This window comes from Hemibagrus wyckioides, linkage group LG21, assembly GCF_019097595.1.
Source record: "Hemibagrus wyckioides isolate EC202008001 linkage group LG21, SWU_Hwy_1.0, whole genome shotgun sequence".
In the NCBI taxonomy this organism is placed as follows: domain Eukaryota; kingdom Metazoa; phylum Chordata; class Actinopteri; order Siluriformes; family Bagridae; genus Hemibagrus; species Hemibagrus wyckioides.
Genome location: NC_080730.1, coordinates 9,233,952 through 9,255,758, shown reverse-complemented (window position 1 = coordinate 9,255,758; position 21,807 = coordinate 9,233,952). Strand labels below are relative to the sequence as shown.

Below are 21,807 nucleotides of genomic sequence, written 5' to 3'. Positions count from 1 at the left end.
TATTAATTATAACGATACACAAATACTTCAAAAACATCTGACACCAATCAGGCTGATTTTTTTTTTTTTTAATGAGATACGGTATTGAACATTCTTGGCATCAGTAAAAGAGAATATATTTCCTTTTTCTACAGTAAGAGAAATAAAAAAAGAAATGTTGATACATCAGTTCTGTAGTAATACATATTTATAAGCTGGTTTAATTCATAGCCTTTATATAAATATGCAGAGAAATTCCCTATGTAAAAACTAAAAGATTTTCTACATAGAAGTGATTCCCCGACTGTAATCGGGAATCTAGAATGATTTGCACTCATAATGAAAATATACGATATAAATATATGACATGAACACATGTCACACAGGCAATAAGTAATTTTTGCACACGCTATTGAGTGTTTGTAGACAGTAAGTAGTTTCTGTGTAAAATTCATGCGTGATGATTATACGAATGCCATTTTTATCCCCTTTCTGTAGAAGGGTGTGATAATTCTATAATTCGTACTGTATGTAAGTAGAAATTAGTATTATGTATTAAGTATTAAGTATGTAACTTTTCATTTTATAGCTAGTTTATAAACACTTCAATTCAAGAAGCCTCATGCATTGTGTTAAAATTGTGTTCTATCTATGTCTATGTGCAATTTTATGGAGGACTGAGCAACAGGCAGCATTTTTTATTTCAATAGAACTGTGCTTGATATGAAGAAAAATGAATAAAATGTTTACTTGCTTCATATAGTTTATTTTACTATTTTATACACACTGGCCTCAAGCCATTTCGAAGTAGCATAGTCGTTAGCTTAATAAGTAGCTTATATTTTTTTTTAGCTCATTTTTTAGCTTTCTAGCTTATATTTTTAAATATTAAGCACTCTAGTTTTCCTGCTGTGACCTTTAAACAGGTAAGGAAAAAATGTTTAGTTCGCAATGCTTTGTGCGTAATTTCTCTAGTTGCCTGCGTCTGAAGTTTATAGTCATGCTGAGCTTTAAAGGGTGATTCATGAAATTTCAGTCGCATGAACTCATGATCATATTCTACTTGAATGAAGAGACTTTGGGCACATTTAGAAGAATCTCCCTTAGCCAAGTATAAGACGTTATGAATGGTTAAGATCAGGATGAGTGCTGGGGATTAGTGCTTGTTCGGTTTTCTTTATCAACCCTTAATGTAATGCCATGCTATTTTGTCCAACATTGTGCTGTGTATGGGAGTCAGACTTGTCTATGTACCAGTTGCATGTGCCGTTGGTCCGTTTCATGCATACGCCATGGAGAGTTTGTCTGCTGTACGGATACCATGCACATTCATTTGCAGACACGGTACGGCAGCGGGGTTTGGAGCAGGTGGAAATCTGGAAGTACAAACAGCATAGGTTGAAAATCAATGTTTGAAATAAAGCGCTTCAATAAAATAGCTGATACTTAATTAGACCTTCTATGGATGCGAGACATAGAAAATCACACATCAGTAGTATAATAAATATATCTGTAATCCAGTGGGATTTTGTTTATTTTCTATTCTGTTTATATGCTACAATGCGGTATTATGTTAGAATGCATAGTCTTTATTAGGGTGTTTCTTTCACCACTGCCAAGTATTTATTGCATTGTTTACTTTATTATTTATTTTTGTGGGCTATTTAACCAATCGTTATCCAATTACCTGTAGAGGTCATAGTAGAAATGTGGGAAAAATAGAGAGACGAGCACAAAGTGTGGAGCAGGCCATGGGGTGAAAAACAGGAGCTAATGTATTGATTGGATGTGTAAATTAACATCATTTTGGCTAGAAAAGCATAATTTATACTGATGTACATGTAAGAGAAAGATTCTTTCTGACCGAAGTTTCCTATAGCTCTTAAAAGCCAAGAGTGCGTGTTTATGGTCATGCTGAGACTGAGAAGATTATGTTCACTAAAAAAAAGTGAAGTGTTTGGACAGAGGATTGCAGAGGCACTGGCATTCGTTTCGAGGACGACAATAAGAGAACTCCCGATAGTGCTCTGAGCTACCAGGTGACGTTCAGAGTCCTTCGTGGGATTGTGCATTGTTACCGACAGCATTAGCATCATTACCATCTTGAGAATATCAGCACGCTCCTCATCAGTCTCTCGTGGTGGACAGGAAATAGGATAGGAAAGGGGTTAAAAAATGCAAAGTAATTAATTTGATACAGGGAACAATGTTACTAGTGTGTTAATTTGTTTAAATTGTAAGAAGGAGTAATACCGATTAAAGGTTATGAGATTTGTTGATGTAGAACTCCGGGCAAGTCTTTTAGATTTTGGGAAAACAGCGCTATGAGACCCATGAGAAATAAATAACACTTACTTTGCACTCGCATCCTTTTTGGTATCTGTACTTCAGGTTCTTTTTCTGAGCCAGCAGGAGATTATCCCAACGCTCAATGATGTCACATAGTTCGACTACCACTTTTCCGTCTTGCCCCAGATGTCCTGTGAAATGAAATTAAAGACACGATAAAAGCCTGCTTTTATTCCGAGACATTGCATTATGAAAACATACATGCTGTGTGACATCAAATTCATTCTGTCCATCTTTAACCAAACCATTTTCCAGCAAAACAGCAAATTTCATTTCGAGACATTTAAAATGCAGGATAAATTTATAGTCGGACTGAATGCCTATAATGGCAGGTTCTCACACACCAAACTCCATCTCGCAGAATGCATCATGGGCTACAACGATGGCTGGAACAGACATCCACATTCCCACAACACAGCTGCATTTCCACATTCACACTCACCAGGCATCTAGTTGCACTACACCTGTTCCCCATTACACACTCACTCCCTGTGCACCTTTATATTCACTGTTTACTTTCAACCACATCATAAAGTAAAGGTTCCCTTGAGTTTGGTCCAGATCCAACCTTCTGGCGTGTTTTGTTATCCTCGTCATGCCTGATTTTGGATTTTGACATTGCCTTGTGCTTTAGATTATTCTAACCCACGCTAACCTGCACATGTGTAATGTCCTGACATATATGACTGAATCATTACCTGAAAGCAAATATTGGACCTTGTTTTTGGCATCCAGGGTAACACCACACAAGGATTCTTCGACTGAGGTATAGATGTACTGAATGGTATCAACTTGGTCAAAACCTTTGAACATCTGCAAAGCAAAAAATAAAAATAAAAAATTAGGAAATGGCAATGGAAAATTACAATTGTTTTGTTTTGATTTTCAGCTTTATTGGACAGATGGTCAAATTATCATTAGTCGCAGGTCAAATTACAAGGCAATGAGATTTTTATTAACTTGTTGAGTATTTTGTTTTTATTTCTTCAATCACTCGAGCTCAAAACATGCAGTCTGATTATAACGTACTGTGTTAAGCACATTTTAATAGAACATTTCCGGCAGACATTGTCATCTGTTTCAAAAAACGACATGATAGAATATTAGACAGAGATTAGAAACAGAACTATTTTTTGGATCTATACAACATTTTAATTTATGCACAATATATATAGCTTTCCTTACTCATGAATGCACTAGGGCAAGGACAACTCACCTTGATTAATTTAATTTTGTACTCAATCATCTTTTCCTCATATAAGCGGGAGCTCAGAGATACAATCTTCTGCCCAATTACCTTAGCACGGAACACTAAAAAAGCAGGAGAAGGACACAGTGTAGAAAGTACAGGAATTTAAATGTGTTATGAACAAATTGCTGCAAAGTTAATGTACTTCTTTGTTTGTAAGTCATCAATATAACACATCAAACTATATAAATGTCCTTTGAATTGATCTGATAATAAGTTTTGGAGCAACCGTGAATTAAACAGGCTTGAAATTAAAAGGAAAATTAAAAGACCTTGCCTAAATGAAGTGGAAAATTCTAGTATCTCTGTAGGATGCAATGATGAAAGCCAGTGATCACAATTTACACAAAGTGCTGTTAGAGAAACAGGACCAAGGTGGGTGCAGGAAAGTGTGATAGGATTGAGAAAAGCGTGACAGCTAGAGAATCTAACACAGTACTCTTTAAACTATGGCTATCAGTGTTCATCAGTTACAAGGTCCAGTATGTCCTCTGAAGGTACTCAAAATTTAACCAAGTATATTGTAGAAGACCAAAAGTAGTGAGTGTTCAAGATAGATTCCATATTGATATTTCACCTTGTAGACTCATCCCTATCTCTGGCATTGGGTCTAGATCCACAGTTAAATTAAATGCAGGTTAGACGACATTTTTGTACCAGGTAGAATCCATTTGCATCCAGTTAATGGAGCAAAAAAATTTCTTTTACTCAGCAGGAGGATGGTGGTTCACAGCCAGACCCTTTGCATGAGTTGATATTACTGTGCTTCTTGTTGGCCTTGTGCATGGCAATTTGCAGGTGAACAAACAATGTGTCTCAGACTTCCTCAGAACAACTAAACCATTCCTCTTGAGAAGGAAACCAAACCATTCCAATGAGAAGAGCTTCTGTTCACTGAGATTCTAGCAGCTGGTAACCAAACACATAGTAAGTGAAAGCCCAGTCCTCAAAGCCAAAGCCAATATACATTTGCCAAGCTAATGTGAGGAAAATGTAACAGAAGTGATCTTAAACCAGACTAAAGTCTTTTTATAGGCACAAGGTAGCAAGGTATCAGTGGGAGATGGAATTGTAGCATCTTTGGATGACGAAGCAGATTGGCAGTTGGTGTTGGTGTTGATGTTAAAACGAGGTTTGTTGGATCCATCCATTTGGTGTTCATAGAACCTAAACAATACAATACTGTGGCTTTGATGATAAATTAGATCATTAGTTTTCTAAATGATTGTAAACGGGTGAAACTCGCAGGTAGAGTCTATGTCCAATGCCGTAAATGGGATTAAATATAAACCATTGATAGTAATGAGCAAATTCATGGACTCACTGTGAAATCCAGTTGAAATTTTTTGGCTCAATTTATCTAGCACTGTGTATACCTTCCCTTTCTATTTGCAATTTATTCACTGCTGGCTTACAGGGTTACTCCTGTGGGTTCAAAGAACTTGCACCAAGTCCAGGTTTTCAGGTTCACCATTATACCAGTGATGACTGTTCATAGGCTTGGTGTTTAGTTATGTAACACATGCTGCTGCAGCTGCTTTTAACATGAAGTGAATAGAATAAATCGGTGTGTCCAGTTTGGTGCCAGATTTGGTGTGTATATATGTCCTGCTTGTCTCTTTTTATTCCTGGACTAGCTGATACTACGTCCTAGAAACCTACTTAATGATAAGCATTTCAAAATCAAACTCATAGCCTGGGTTTTATGAGAACGATGTGAAATACTAGAACAAGGACAAACTAGAGACATACACAATTGCACACTGATATAAACAAACATGGAAGGCTAAACTAAAATAAAAGGTTCATTGGAAAGTTCCATTCTATTCGTGTAGGGCGCATTGATTAGCAACAGATGATCAGATTTCTGCCAAGGTTGAATTAGTGAAAACTAAGGTGGGTGGTACACCCCCAGGGGATGTGATAGATGTTAGGATGTTTCTGCAGCAGCTGAACTGCCTTTTTGTGATGGAGGGTTCTGAGTGAAGCAAGTACAAGGGATAGTTCTGTGGCTGATGAATGAGGACAGAATCATAAGTGTGTGAAATTATTACTAAACTGTAGGAACAGGGGAAGACAATAAAAGGGAGTTTGCATCAACTCTCCATTAGCCCCTTTTTCTATGAGGAAGCTAAACTAGTTATTTTGATGATTTTTTAGTGGATTAGCCTGATTGAAGATGATCAGTGACTGTCAACATACGTCAAAATGATGTATTAAACATTTCATTTTTGTGTATATCAATCAATTCACCACAAATGTACAGTATGTGCTGGCTTTTACTATAAACACACGATCTACACATAGCCATTGATTTACTACAATTTTATGTCTGTTAAAAGACACCTTTTGTGAAATATGTGTGAACGGATTTACTAACAGGAAATACAGAAAACTGTGTCTTTATATTATTAGGAATATTCAATTTGGGGGCATTTCTACCTGAAGGTGCAAAGTACATTGTGATGGATGAATTTACTACATATGAAAGTCACTTCAGGAAATGAATAGCATAGGACAGGTATTAGCATAAGCCTGTTTCTGCCCATTTTATGTTTACTATTAAAGTTTTAGTATTAATATTATGTCATGGTTTCTTGGAATATTATGACTATGACTGAAATAAATGAATGCAGGATTTAAAGAGAGCCTTCCAAAGGCTTCATTTACATAAATTGCCTTAAGCAGAACAGATACTCATGCCTACACTCATATTTTTCTATTAATATTACATTTTGAACAGTGTTTGCTGGTTATACAACGTTTAAGCTTCTTTAGACAGTATATTGATGTGCGGTTCCGTAACATTTCCCGGCCGATTTTCAAGATCTACACTTATAATGGCTATAAAGAACAATTATTCCATCATGTAAATCACTTGCCTCACTCACTGCACACATCATTTATCCAATTCCTCTCATCACACGTGCAACGACATTTCTCTAGCATTTCAAGCAACGTTGCTATGTTTAATCTCACACACTGACAGACAGTGCATGTAATAAAGTTAAACTGTGTAAATATTTGAGCATAGAGCTCCTTGTGGAATTCAGGATATGTGCAGCAATTACTGAATGATCTGGTAGATTAATTGAGCGTCAGAACTAATCATCAGAACAACAACCAACTCATTGTGTTTTAGGTTGTTTTGTGAGGGGAATCTTCTCTTGCTCCAAATCGTTCTCTTGGTATGTTATAACCCGCAGAGGGTCGACTTTTGTAAGTGAAGACAGGGAGTCAAACTGGACTGCTTTATTTGGCAAAATAAAAATGATTGAATGAACGAGGTGAAGTGTCTCATTCTTTCCTAAAACGTCTCAACTTGTTCTAAAAAGGCAGTCTGAAGCATTATTGACACGTTTGTTGTAATTTGGGAAAACGAGTATTTTCGGTATATATTAATAGGTATTACATTATAAGTCGCAATAACAATCGGCAATACTACATACTACCATTGCAGGTTGCTCAAGAAGGATAAGCCTTTGAACAAATAACCCTTTACTGTGAAGTTTAATAGCAAATAACTACATGCTGCTAAATCGTCAAGACAGCCTGTCCCTTTGCTTTAATTACGGGATGTCAAGGGAAGTTATTAAAGCGTACGTTGCGAAGACAGCTCATTGAAAAGCAATATATGTGTCCTCACTTTCGAAAACGCTCATTGACACATATGAAAACTCAGAGATGATACAGTTCTGGGTTTGTTAAATGAGATACCAAAGAATTAGGTCTGGTTCTAATTTGTGCCTGGAAAATCATTCCACTGAGGATTTCCTGAGAAAATTAGAGGGAAATATTTCTTTCAATTAAAGTATTTTGTTATAAGAATACCGGTATAGCAAAATTCACATAACATTTTGTATATGTCAAGATGTCATTTTTTCTTAACTGTGTGTGTGTGTGTGTGTGTGGTACATACCTATTGGAGAATAGCAGAAATGATCTTGAAAATGTGAATGCCCACAGCTACATCCCTCAGCCGTTGGAGCTGTTATGCCTAATGCCAGGACGATCAGCAAGAACAGTTGCACTTTTACTTGTTCCATTACTTCAGAGTTTTAAAGAAAGCTAAAAGTTTCAGAGAGAAAGAAACACACTCACTTCCTATCCTTGACTGTGGCACTTTTATGTAACACTCTGCTGCTCTCTCTCTATCTCTCTCTCACACACACACACTCTCTCTCTGTCTCTCTCTCTCTCTCTTATGTTGCACTCGTCTGTGCCCCTCCTACAGACTGCTAAGTGGTTTGAGAAGTTTGCATGGATAAAAAGGAAGAAAATAGGCATAAAATCCCAAGGCACCAACAACTGCTATTAAGCAATACCAGTCTTGGGATAAATCTATGTTTATTTTATACTTTCACATATAAGTGTGTCTGGATGTTTACCTTCATATGTTTTGTATCCTTGTGCTTTTTTTTTATTTATTTATTTATTTATTTACTTTTGTATCTTGTGCATATAGATATGAATGAATGGTCTGTTGAAGTGCAGGACAGTGACAGGGTTCATATTAATAGTCTAGTTCAGTTTTCAGCCTTATTTCAGTGCTGTATTAATACAAAGCAGAAGGCAGGTCTTCCCATTAGTTCCCATTAGCATTAATAGCTATATGTACTATATTCAGTAACATGATCATTATAAGCTAATACACTAATAAGCCATAGCATTAAAACTACTGACAGATGACGTGAATAACAGTAATTATCTCGTAACAATGGCAGCTGTCAAATGGTGGGAAATATTAGGCAGTAAGTGAGCAGTCAGTTGTCGAAGTTCATGTGTTGGAAGCAGGAAAAATGGACAAGTGTAGAGATCTGAGTGACTTTGTCAAAGGCCATATTGCAATGGCTAGATGACTGGGTCAGGCTCACTAATGTGTGTGTGTGTGTGTGTGGCATGAAAGCTAGCCTGTCTGGTCTGATGCCAAAGGAAAGCTACTGAAGCACAAAATGATGAAAGAGTGAATGTTGGCTATGATAGAAAGTAGTCAGAACATCAGAGTGCATTACAGCTTGCAGCATATGGGGCTGTGTAGGGACAGAACGGTCAGAGTGCCAATGCTGACCCCTGTCTACTGCCTAAAGCACCTACAAAGGACACATGAGCATCAGAACAGGACCATGAAGCAATGGAAGATGGGGGGCCTGCTGAATGATGTGTTTTTTTTCTGAATATTATGTCTGTACATTGGTAATCCACTGTAAGGAAATAAATTAGTTTATCACTAATTAGAATATTAGTAACATTAGTAATTAGGAATATTATAGTATATTAGAACTGTGCACATGCTAACGATTTATAACATCTCATGAAACTAGAAGCAATAGAAATCAGAGGAACAGGAAACTCATTCTTTATTTATTTCTTTCGATCTGTGTTTCAGATCTCCATGCCAACATTCCCGGTGGTGGTGAAGATCGGACATGCTCACTCTGGCATGGGAAAGGTAGGACACCATCTTAAGTGGAAGCTTTTTCTAATTCGAGAATGCAGTGCGTGTAATATAAATGCTAGACTATTAGTATGCTGGCATGGCAAATACATTAGACAGTACAGTACATTTGGGTGGCCTCTGCATTTACTTTGGAACTGAAGGTGAAACAGTAATTCAGTATGGCTGAACACTGTGGTAAGGAAATCTTAAATACTTACTGATGATATACAGTATCTCATGATTATCTTATATATATAAAATGATATATAACACTTTTCATTTCATGTTAAAATATCTATGCGCTTTCCATTCAAAACAAATGATCACTGAATTGACTAATAATGTCAATCTATTAATTATGAATGAGTAATATTAATTTATACATTCATTTATATATACTATCTAGCAATAGGTTAAATTAAGCACATTAATCTAGATTTGAAAATACCCATGTACCTGCTCTTAACTTAGTGTTGGTTTTTTCAATCATTAATAGCAGGACTTCATAATGCACTTGATGATAGGCATACAACTAGTGTATCTTAAATGACAGGGATAATGTACTGCCTTCCATTTCCTGGTATAAACAGATACTACTGTGTCCTGAACTAGCTGAATCCAGCTGAAACTAGCTGAAAGAGGCTGCAAGGCAGCTGTGGGAGGAGGAGCAAAAAGAGAGACATCTGAGACACCTTAATGCTCATTGGAGAATGATGTATCATGATGCAGTCGAACCCATATATTACTCAAACGGAAACAAGGACATAATTGAAGGCAACAATCAGTAGCCACTTATGCAGGCACTGATGCTTCTGTAATTCAGACTAAAGTAGACGGCCAAAAGAAGGTGGACATCTGAGCACTGAACCTCCCATTCCCAAGGCATTACTATGGAGTTGTTTCCCCTGAGTTGGCTGCAACAGCCTCCACCTGTCTGCGAAGGCTTTCAACGAGATTTTGAAGCATGGCTTTGGGGATTTGCGCTCAGCCACAAGGGCTCAAGAGTTTGGGCACTGATGTCATGCACGAAAGCCTGGTGCAAAGTCATACCAAAAGAAAAGTGCAAGTCACTTCCACACTAACCCTGGCCAAACGATGGCTTTGTGGAGCTTGTTTCGTACACAAGGGATGCTGTCATGCTGGAATAAATTTGGGGGCCCAGTGAAAGGCAAATCCTAATGCTATACAGCATCCAAAGACATTCTATACATTTGCGTGTTTCTAACTTCATTGCAACAGTTTGGGGAAGGCTGGCGTATTGCATACCATATGTAATACAGTTACATTTACATTTCTGGCAGGCGCTCTTATCCAGAGCAACGTACAAGAGTGCCTCGAAGTCTTTTTTAATGAAGGAAGTCTTCCTCATATCATCTCAGGGAGTTTTTCCTTGCCACCTTTGACGCAGTCTTGCTCATTAGGGATAAAATAGTAACTTCAAACTTTATCATTTTTTCTCTAGGTTTCTATACTTCTGTAAAGCTTCTGTGAGACAATGTCCATTGTTAAAAGCGCTATACAAATGAAAAAAAAAATTAGCACTGGTTTAATAGGTCACAGACTTACCATCAGCCTAAAAGCTGTGTTTTTTGTTTTGTTTTTTAACAATACATACAACAATACATAAAGAGCTAGGTGTCATAATACATAAGGAGCTAGCTTCTTTTTGCTCATTGGGCATCCTTAAATTATGCTACAAGTTTAGCATTATATCTGATTTGTTTTGTTTTTTTGACGTTCCATGCCTATTTAAAAATATTACACCTTTATAATCACTATAATTGCCATGAGACGTGTATTGGAAATTGTGACAGGTTAAAGTTGACAATCACAGCGATTTCCAAGACATTGCCAGTGTGGTGGCCATCACTCAGACCTACACGACTACAGAACCTTTCATTGACGCCAAGTATGACATCAGGGTCCAGAAGATAGGCACCGACTACAAAGCCTATATGTAAGTGTACAAATTCCCACAAAATCACTTGCATTATCTTTTCTGGTTTGTATAATCACTGGTTATGATGAGCATGCTGATGATATGTGTGCATGCTGGTGTGTGTGCTTATATGCCAAAGCTTACATTAAACCCATAATGCTGGTTAAGGGTCAGTAATTACTTTTTGCATTGTCTCATCTAATACTTCTGTGAAATTTACCGCTCTCTTTTATGTTTTGTAAACCACTGCCTTTTGTGTTTTTGCGTTAAATCACACTGACAGGTTCATTAGGCTTTGCTTGTTCTTTAGGATTTGTCGAGAAAAACACCTATGCGGTTCATCTACACTGACAGTGTGAAATAATACTAGTAATAATTATTAATGGCACTAATTTTTTGGTCATTAGGTTTAGAAACAACAGATGTTATGTAGTTTAGTCCCAGCTAGTCTTTGTGCTCATTGCGGAAACTGATTTTTATTGCTTTGAAAGTAAATCACATTTTATTCATTTACAGGAGAACATCCATCTCTGGCAACTGGAAATCAAACACTGGCTCTGCCATGCTGGAACAAGTAGCCATGACAGACAAGTAAGTGGGCATAAAATTACACACTTTGAAATGTTCACTTTCATTTATATGACATTTACTCTAGGGAAAGTACACCAGATGCTGAAGAAATTCTTTATGGTTCTTTGCAGCGTGAATGTTTCCAAAGTCTCTGCTTAGCTAAAAACAAACATAATAAAAGCCACAATCAACCTGATTCCAATCCAGTCCAGAGCCTAAGACTCTCACATTTTACCTGAACACATACATATTTCGACTGTTTTGATCATGCTTTATTGCTGCTTTTTTGTTTTTATAGTTTGGTATTCATTGTGCATTTTGCTTGAACAAAATGCTTGTCTTAGACACCCTACATTTTTAGTATAAATTGTTACAGATATTTTTTATGTAAAATATTGTTCCGGTACAAGAACATTGCGTATATCTTATACAAATGTTAAAGAAACATGTTGTATTCCAGAAAAGTTAGCAACATATTATGTATCAGAGCACTTTGGAGGCAAGAAATACATAAATGAAGGCTGCTGGGATTTGAACACCAAAAAGAAGCCAATATGACTAAGTCTTCATTAGAACTGTGGCAGTTTCACCCAACTTTCAGCCCAACAGCTTTCTTATTAAACCGCAAGTGTACGTTCTACCCACTAGTACCTAGTCAGTCTACAGCTATATTTCTTTATAAAGGCGAACACATCAGATATCGATTTTGTTTAGTTTAGTTTTCTTGTAATTGAATTAAACAGTTCTTTACTTTCTTACTGCTCTTTAAATAAACCTTGGTGATTAAAGCTGTCATTAATCCTGTTAAGGCTCCTGAAAGATACAATAGGAGGCATTTCATCTTATCCCCAGGAGAAGTTCAAATCTTACCACAGTATCTTGGCCAGGAGTCTAGAGGCCATAATTGGTCATGTTCTCTGAGTGGGAAAGGCAGCATTGCTCTCTTTCCACTGTCAGTCAGAGCAAAATTAGCCGATTGTTGGTATCTGTGGGCAGATAGAACTTTCCTCAGACTGTGTTACGCTGCCTCTTGATGATATAGTTTGAAAAGATGTACAGGTTTGCTTCATGCTTCTCTGAGGAAACAGAGTTTGGCTTCACCCTGAAACCAAAGCAACTTGAATCAAGAAGGACAAAATTGAAGACTGAAGAAGTTTTAGACACTAGAAAAGGCACACATATAAGTTTTAAGTTTTAAGACAGTTATTAGCAGCCTGTTCAGAGAGTATGAGCATGTGTGAGATTTTAGCATATCTCCAACAGCCAGGATATCATATCATGTAATTTATTATTAAACCCTTTGGCTCTTTTGGTTCTATTAGCTGCTTATATTCGAGACAGAAAATTAAAAAAGAAAAATGTAGTTAAGTGAAGTGAAGAGAATAATAATAATCGTTTTATATTTTGGATTTAAATATTTGACTGACAGCTGTCTGTCTCTGGGCTTTTGTTCCACAGATATAAGATGTGGGTTGACATTTGTTCAGAAATTTTCGGAGGTCTGGATGTCTGTGCCGTAAAAGCCATTCATGGAAAGGATGGAAAAGACTACATTACTGAGGTAAGACAGTGTTATTAGCGACAATTGTAATTGCAACCATTGAACACCGGGCATCTGGGGATATGTGGAGTATCAGATGGTGCAACCGAAAATGTTATTACCTGATAAAGGCACAAAATGCTTAGAGAATTTTACACGTGTTTTTCAGATAATGCCACAGTTTATTTTTGCAGGTGTTGAGCACTGCAGGCATGTTTTTTAAGTATGATTTATCTGTAAGGCAGTGTAAAATTAAAATACAATTTAGGGATCGTCTACTAAATGCGCTCTCTGGGAGGCATAAACTGCTGTAAAAATCTGACATGGTCAACCATTGAAAACCATTGGACTGAAGAGGTTATGCAAGCTCCTTGATGATGATGGTAATGTGTTAAATGAAGTTTTAAATAAAGTCATTTCATCTTGCTCATTTTATCTGCTGAGCTATTATTGCCCGTTTGTGTGTTATGGGCTCATGCTGTGCAGACAACTGAAGGAACGTATTTTCATGATGGTTTTTTCGGGGAAGAGATCATAAAACCTTGACAGAAACCTTTAGAACTCGAGCAACCTTTTTCCGCTCACGATGTTTGATTTTAAAATACTGTAGGCTGTGTCCGCTGTGATGAAATTAAAGACATTCCGACAAAACTGAGGAGGCCCCGAAAAGGAGGCACAGTGCTTATGTAACCTTCTCTCAATGTGACCGTGTGTGTTTATGATCCTTGCCAGCTGTTAGCTTTAATCTTGAAAAAGAGGGAGGCTACAGTATGAACCACTCTCAGTCAAAGTATATGTTAGATACTTATGATGTGTCACATGCTTATGACGAATCAACATACATCCAAAACATATTTAGTCTTTTTATCATGTAATGTTCAGTTTCATGGATGAAGGACAGCGGATTCTAGCTGTTGAGACTGGTTTGTTTTACTGCATGCAAATGTTGTTAAAATTTGGTCCTAAAAGTATGTTTAGGTTTTTAAGTGGCCACTATTTATAGAGCAGAGGCATTGGCAAGTTAGATGCACAATATAGTGTGTGTGTGTGTGTGTGTGTGTGTGTGTGTGTGTGTGTGGGGGCGATGGTCTTGGGGGGTTGATTTGGCACACGGGCAAGGGGCCCCTAGGTAAGGATGGGGTAAAAACAACCTATCTAAAATTTGGTTAGCATGCAGCTGGATCTAAAACATTAGCCAGAAAAGGAAATTACATTTTCAGGGAATAGTATGGAAATTTTCAGAAGAAAATGCCATGATAGTTGTTGCAAGGTACTTGAGAGTACACCATGTCACAAATATTCTCACTAAGCGTTTCCAGGGACATGACAGCGCATTGTCTCTGCTTCTGTGTTATGCATAATCTCCAGATCTCCACCCACCATCTTTGTGATAAGGTGCAAAGAGCTGTTCACAGCTAGGCTTGCAGTCGTCTAACACAGCATAATCATTTCTGCATGGAACAATATTATTGCATAGTGCAGCCTGCATCAAGTAGAATCCATGCCCTGGTGAATCCACGCTCCTCTCGAGGTTAAAAGAGGGGCAACATATTAATCAATAGGTCTATCTAATAAACTGCAAAAATTGTTCCTCTACCCTCACCAGCTGTAAGCTTTAACCTTGTAAAAGAGCGAGTATTGATCAATCTCAGTCAAGGTTGATAGAGTTCACGTACCTATAATGAAGAAACGTACATCCAAAACAGATTTAGACTTTTTATCATGTTATGTACGATGGACATTAGATCCTAGCTGATGAGAAATTGTCATAATATGGCCGTTAAAATTATCATCAAGAATCATTAAGAATGGCTAATCTTATTGCATGCATGTATTTTTTTTTGCAATTTTCTCCTAAAACTAATCATTAGGTGTACCTAATATTCTGCCAGTAGGTGTACCTAATAAACTGCCAAAGTTAGTAGATACCATTGAGAGCTGTATTGGGAAACATGAAAACATTGTTAAGAACTCATCTAAGTGATATCTGTGCACAGATAAATAAGAGAGACTGGTACAAACATTGGACCTCATTTATCAAACAAATTTATTCATAAATCATTCATACGAGCTTTAACACAATGAGGTTAGGGTATTCATGAAAATCCATTTAGATCAGAAACCCAGACAGTTAGCATGCAAGGTTCCTTCAGTGCTCTTTTCTTAATTGAGCTTTATAGTTCAGCCCTAGAGAGCAAGATATGACTATTTTTGTATTGTTTTTCTTCAGGTTGTGGGCTCCTCTATGCCTCTTATTGGAGACCACCAAGCAGAAGACAAGCAGCTGATAGCTGATGTTGTCCTGTCCAAGATGAACCAAGTGGCAACTCGGGCACCTACTCGAACTCAACAGCGGCCTCCAGCTGCTGTCCAACAACCACAGGTAGAAATTCCAATTTAGCTCTATCTAATCTAAAAATTGTTAAATTGAGCGCCTATATCAGTATAGGACTGTTTTTTACTATTATTTTATATTTACCCCAGGGTCACTGTACAGTGGATAAATGGAATTGTGGGTTATCCTTTTCATGTTGCACACTGCTCATACTTGGGGTAGACATTTCATCCTGGCTATGCATCTGATGTTTCACACAGTAAACCCTGACTTAAAGTTCTTATTTGCACATTCGTTGTGTCAACAGTCATGACTGGATGCAACAGGTATCAATCAGGGCTTGTCTCATAATTTGGCCTCAGTGAGTAAAAATAAAAAAAGATAAGTCCGCCTTTCTGAGTAGGGATCTTTATTTTTCACAGATTTCTAATCTTTTTAAGCTACTGCAAGTTGTTGATCAGGCGTTCCATGTATGTCCCCCTCACTATGGCGCTCACTTCTATGATTTACATTACATTTACATTTCTGGCTTTTAGCAGACACCCTTATCCAGAGCGACTTACATTTTCATCTCATTTTTATACAACTGAGCAACTGGGGGTTAAGGGTCTTGCTCAGTAGTTGCAGCTTGGTGTACCTGGGATTCAAAACTCCAAACTTTCCAATCAGTAGTCCAATGCCTTAACCACTTAGCAACCACATCCACCTGAATGTGACGTTCGGATGGTACTGAGCCTTTTGGTTAAGCGTTGCAACGTCCATTGTTATGTCACACGATTTGAGCAAGTGCTATTAAGTTTCTGAATGGATGTCTGTTACTAAACATCTAGCCGTCACATTGTAACACCACATTGTTTTACACAGTACATGTTTGACAGCGCAATGTTGGGTTAACACCACAAAACCACTGCTAACCCTGAGAACAAGTGGTGATAACCTTGCTCCTAAATTACAAGTGCAAACTGTTCCACCACCCACGGTTGAGGCTTAGAATGACTTAGCTTAGTGTGAAAAGTATTGCATGGGCCATATATTGTGTATACTATGAATGAAAATTCTTTGTCATTATCAAAGTTTGAACATAGATTACGCTAGAGCCATCGTATGACACTCTGTGATTAATGTTACTGTTCTAAAGCGATGTCCAAAATTCTGTACAGTTGGCTCCACCTGCTGTTGAGTCTGAAAGACACACAGACACCAGACATTGTAGGTCATGTATAATGTGTGTGTCTCCACAGAGTTCTGCGGTAAAGGAAGGCCTGGCTGAGCACAGCAAGCCTCTGTCCCAGCGTGTCCCTCCTCAAGGTTATTTACAGTAACTTTTTGACTGTATTTAATGTTAGTGTTGGAGGTTGGCTTAAAAAACCACGATGAGGATTTTAACACTACTACCTTGTAGAAGAGCCTGAGTTTAGTATTTAAACAGGGAACATTTATACAGATTAAAAATAAAACACACCAAATTCTAGCTTCAGAACGTGGCATAGAATGCCTAGAATTGCATTAAACCATGTGATTAAAAAGAATTTAATGCGTGTTATTACTACTATGACTGTTGAAAAGCGTTAAAAGTACTACTGTGAATTTTTCTCACCCAGTGTAAATCAGCAATGGTCTTGTGATGTAATATTTTCAGAATGACAGTGATATTGTTTAACTTGTTTTTTTTTTTATCAATACTCTGTACAGTGATGTTTGTTAAGATAACACAGTGACACGATTCTCCTTTATTTCAATAATATTAGATGTAAAATGTTACACGGTAGAACAAAAAGGTGTTGCATGTCTTAGATTAAAAGTAATGCATGCTTACTGAATTGCAGAGATGAATCTAAATGTTCTAGGAAATGACCTTTAAAGATATTTGTGAATGTTCTGGTAAAAAAAAAAAAAAATGTCTGCTGAATGATCACTGCATTGTATTCTCATATAACAAATGAATAATTCATTTTTGTGGTTCTTGAGCCTGGTGTTTATCTTTAAATCCAGTACTTGAGTCATGTACAGCTTTGACTGTACTCTTGCACTATTATGCAGCTTAAACAACCCCCCCCACACACACACCTCTGACCCCCAAAGTCCAAAGTAATAAACTTTTCCTACTCCACCATTTGTGTTACTGTATCCTATTTTAATTCATTTTTCAGTTTATTGTTCTCAGGTTTTTTTATTCGGTTCTTACTCTCCAGCAGACACACACACATAATATCAGGATATACTATTGAGAATCATGTGGCGGAAATGCGATGATGAATGTAGAGTCAGTGCACAGACCTGTGTGATGCTGTTGAGTAAATATTATGTTCAGAGAAAACACATTATTTTATGTCTATTATTGCTGTATTTATATATTCGGCATATTTAACCCTTATTTTCTGTTCCAGGCAAAACTTAAATATTTCTCATATTTATCTTTGTTTTATTCCAGGTCATTTTGGTCTATAAAGAAAAAGAAAAAAGAATATAGTTTGTATTTATTTGTGAACCAAGTAGCGATGTTCCACTTCTTCCATCAGTTATTTACACATCTATCTTCCAAATAATTTATTTTGGTTATTTTATCTGAAATGTATTGCTCCAAAATCAAATGATTTGGCCTGGGATAATAACATCCACAGTCAAGTAAGGGAATAATATATGAGGGTTAAATAAATGCCGTAAGTGCCATCTATGACAGAGTAATTCTGTCCAGAATAAGCAAAATTACCATGTCTTTATTTTGTTTTTTGTGTTTTTGTTTTTGTTTTCTGATCTCATTTAGTCAATTGAAGCTGGAGATTATTTTTGCATCCTCACCTTTAATCCTTTTTTCCTATTATTGGAATTTCCTTCTGGTTTGTTTTCCTCTGTAAATATGATTCATTTAAAGCAAGTTTATAGCCACCTGTCCCTTTACTTTGGTCTGATTCGGGGTTGCTTCACTTGTGATATGTTGCATTAGCATGAGCATATGGTGCTGGATTTAAAAGGCATGGCATCTGTGAAATGTATTCTAATGTAATAAGGGAGTCTGTTTTGTATCAAACCTTAGGAGCCCCAGCAAAACCCAAAGAGCCCCAACCCAAGACTCAAGAGCCTCCGACCGCATCAGCGTCTAGTGCCCCAGCCCCAGATCCTGTCTCAAAACCAACTCCTACCCCAACTCCTCCACCCACAACCCAGCAGCCCAAAGCCCACCCTCAAGCTTCACCTACTCCGGCACCTGGAAAACCAACAGATTTACCCCCAAAGCCCCAGGTTCCAAAACCGCTTCCTCCAAAGCCTGTGCCTCCAGTGCGCAGAAACTCCAAGCCTCAGCTCCAGCCCAAGCCTCAGACCCCACCTTCAGCAAAGGCCCAGGCTAAAGTCCAGCCGGAACCAGCAGATCAGGGTCAAATCCAGACCGAATCAGCTCCAGCACATGCTCAAGCCTCACCCAAAGCACCTACTAAAAACCAGTCTCCCACTAAACCACAGGTCCAAAGCAAACCTGGGCCTAAAGAGCAAGCCCAGGTCGAGGCTTCAGTTCAGAATGTGGCCCCGTCTGAACCGACACCCTCGGCCCCTGCACCCTCTGCCGTAGAGGAACAACCTGCACCACAACAGAAGTCATCGCATCCTTTCTTAAAGTAAAGTTTATTTACTTCATGCAACGACAGAAGCTCCCTTGGGCAAGATTTATCTTAGCCATCTCTGCAGACGTAGCTGTTCATATACAGGGCTGAATTCATACAGGGCTTGGTATCTAAAAAGTTACATTAATATTTATGTGGCGAAACTTGAGCATATTTGGCTTGTGTGTTTATGCAGATGCTCAAATCGATTTTCTTTAAGACTGCATTTTTTTTCTTGAGTAGTGGCATCCAAAGCTGGGTTTTTCAACAGATTCTAGATGACCACCTTTTCAACACAAGAACTTGCCTCTAAAACTGAAAAAAAAAAAAAATCGAATAACTTTAGTTATTAGTTATTATGATGTAAATCACTGCAAATTTAGTTTAATTCAAAAACCTGGTTTCCATCTTCGTCATTCAGCGGCTTAGAAAATAGCACTTGAGCCAGCACATCATAATATTTTACATTTTATTTATATCAAGGACTAAATCTAGCCACAAGATACAAAATTGTAGTTTGTGGGATGCAGGCTATTTTTAATCACACTATTTTGAGTTGAGTCGGTAATATTTATACGTAAATTCAAACCTGTTATGCTTACAGCACACTTAAAGTGTAGGTCATGATTTTATCCATCAAAAGTAATTTACCATGCAAGCACTTTAGAAGGATAATATTAATTCATTCATTCATAAAGTTTGTTAATAGTGTCACATAATGCTTGGCATTACTTGGGTTTTTTTAGGCATTTACAGAGAAAAACATTTTAATAAAGTCCATATCAAGCAAGAAAAATGTGCTAAAATTCCAGATCAAATTCATGCAGAATTTCAGCACTAAATACTTGTGTGTAACTCAACTACATTTGTGCAACTCGATTATAAACATGGTTCATTGTGTAGCGTTTAGTCACAGGACCAAGCGATCATTTCATCTTTCATTTTGTTTGTGTCTCTTTTTCAGTAAATCCCAGTCCCTGACCAATGCCTTTAATGCCTTTGGTGAGACCTTCCGTTCCAGCAATGAGGACGAAGCCAAGGCTGAGACCATTCGAAACCTGAGGAAGTCTTTTGCCAGCTTGTTCTCCGACTAGTGACAAGTTTATGGTTGAGAATTCGTTGGCTGTGGACTTTGAAATTGACAAGAAGTGTGTCCTGGTCCGAGGTTAAGTCTGTGTAGCTGTAATACATTGTACCCTCCTCCCAACTCTGCTGTAAATGTTCGAAAGTCAATAAGAAAGTGGAGTGTGATGTACAGTGATTGTTTTGGCAAGGTGGCCGGTCTGTGAGATTTGCTCTGGACGGAAACATTTGCCATATGTATAAGGAGGAGGCCGGCAATGTTCAGATGCTTGGTTTCGAGTAAATGAATGTCTAAGGCAATCAAGAGAGAAGAGCCTGATGTGTGCTGACGTCGTCTGTTGTAATACCCCTTGATGTTGTAGCCTTATTGTGGAAGTGTATTTCAGTTGCCCAAAGATAAAAAAAGAAATATCTGTGAGTAGTATCTCTTGTCCCTCCCATGCAGTGTGTATATCTAGTTGATCTGTTGTAATATGAAATAGTTCAACAATACCTCGACAGGACCTTTATACAAGCACTTTCCGATCCAAGTTTCCGACAGTATGCAGTGCTTGGACGGGTCTGATTTTAATGCAGTAGTGCCGTTTCAGTGGAATGCCTGATGTTTTCGGTGTGGCTTGGGTTCCTCACGTATCAACATGTTAAATTAATCATGAGTGCCATGTAGTATCCTTACATATCGTATTGTACTGTATGTTCAGCATCTCAGGAGGTTAATTTATTTCTAGTGTCATATATTGTTCATGTTGTGTTTTCTTTGGTCTGAGTGTTACTGCTTTGCATGACTCTGTGACAGTTGTTTTTTTTCTGTACAGGTGTCAATAAATATGTGGCACTTCATTCCACTAATTCACTGTTATCCAGTATGTGCATGTCCGTTATTTTTTGGATTGGGTTCGATGGTCTTATCACCATTGCAACTTTATTAATTGGAGGCATGTTTGGTCATTATTGGTATTCACGTCGCCAATATGAAAATGTCATCTGGAAAATCTCGTTTATTCCAGATATTCAAGTGTATGTACCGTAATATGTATAATGTTAGTGTTGAAGCAAATCTAATCACTATGTTTTCCACATTCCACATACTACACCTTTCCCCTTAAGCAAACTACATTCATTACTGTGCATGTGGGGGTACAAACAGATTCCTGACAGCCAAAAGAAAAACACTGAAAAAGACCATCCATCTTTTGTTTTCAGCCAGTTATAAAATTAACCAAAATTCACTAACTATGACATGAGAGGTCTAAAAAGCCATGTGGGTTGATTTTATCATGCGTATCTAAGTATTTTGATGGATGGCAAATAATATGTTTCATTTAGATCTTTTTTTAATGGGTGATTCATTCATTCATTCATTCATTCATTTTCTGTTATTAAATGATCCTGGTCATAGGTTGTGGTGGGCAACACTGGGTGCAAGGCTGGAGAATTTACCCTGGATGGGACTCCAGACAACATGCACACACATTCACACAATAATTCACACCTCAGTGCAATGTAGTGTAGCCAGTACACATACCCACATGTTTTTGGACAGGTGGAGGAAATCTGATAACCTACAACAGAGAGAATGTGTGCAACTCCACATAGACAGTAACTTGAGTCCAGGATCATGGAGATTTTTTGTTTTCTTTTCTTTTCTTTACATTTTTATTAACTAAAAACTGGGAGTTAGTACACTGGCCTTGTTTCAGACCGGATGCACAAGTGGAACTGATTTGTCT

General features: G+C 37.6%; 2 protein-coding genes across 2 annotated transcripts in view; one reads left to right on the top strand and one right to left on the bottom strand.

Annotated features, from left to right (window-relative positions):
• syn2b (synapsin IIb) overlaps positions 1–20,936 on the top strand; it is a 66,158-nt gene extending 45,222 nt beyond the window's left edge. The window contains exons 6-13 of the mRNA XM_058373547.1: positions 8,964–9,026; positions 10,829–10,971; positions 11,470–11,544; positions 12,982–13,084; positions 15,294–15,446; positions 16,640–16,706; positions 18,433–19,009; positions 19,959–20,936. Coding sequence (XP_058229530.1) covers positions 8,964–9,026; positions 10,829–10,971; positions 11,470–11,544; positions 12,982–13,084; positions 15,294–15,446; positions 16,640–16,706; positions 18,433–19,009; positions 19,959–20,088 — 1,311 coding nt within the window. The 3' untranslated portion in view covers positions 20,089–20,936. The remainder of the gene's footprint in view (positions 1–8,963; positions 9,027–10,828; positions 10,972–11,469; positions 11,545–12,981; positions 13,085–15,293; positions 15,447–16,639; positions 16,707–18,432; positions 19,010–19,958) is intronic.
• Positions 60–7,759, bottom strand: LOC131342531 (metalloproteinase inhibitor 4-like). The gene is made up of 5 exons (XM_058373548.1): positions 7,497–7,759; positions 3,545–3,639; positions 3,027–3,141; positions 2,335–2,459; positions 60–1,355 (listed from the first exon to the last, which is right to left on the bottom strand). The coding sequence occupies exons 1-5, from the start codon at positions 7,621–7,623 to the stop codon at positions 1,167–1,169; spliced, it is 651 nt and encodes a 216-aa protein (XP_058229531.1). The 5' UTR covers positions 7,624–7,759; the 3' UTR covers positions 60–1,166.
• Positions 20,937–21,807: the final 871 nt, after the last annotated feature.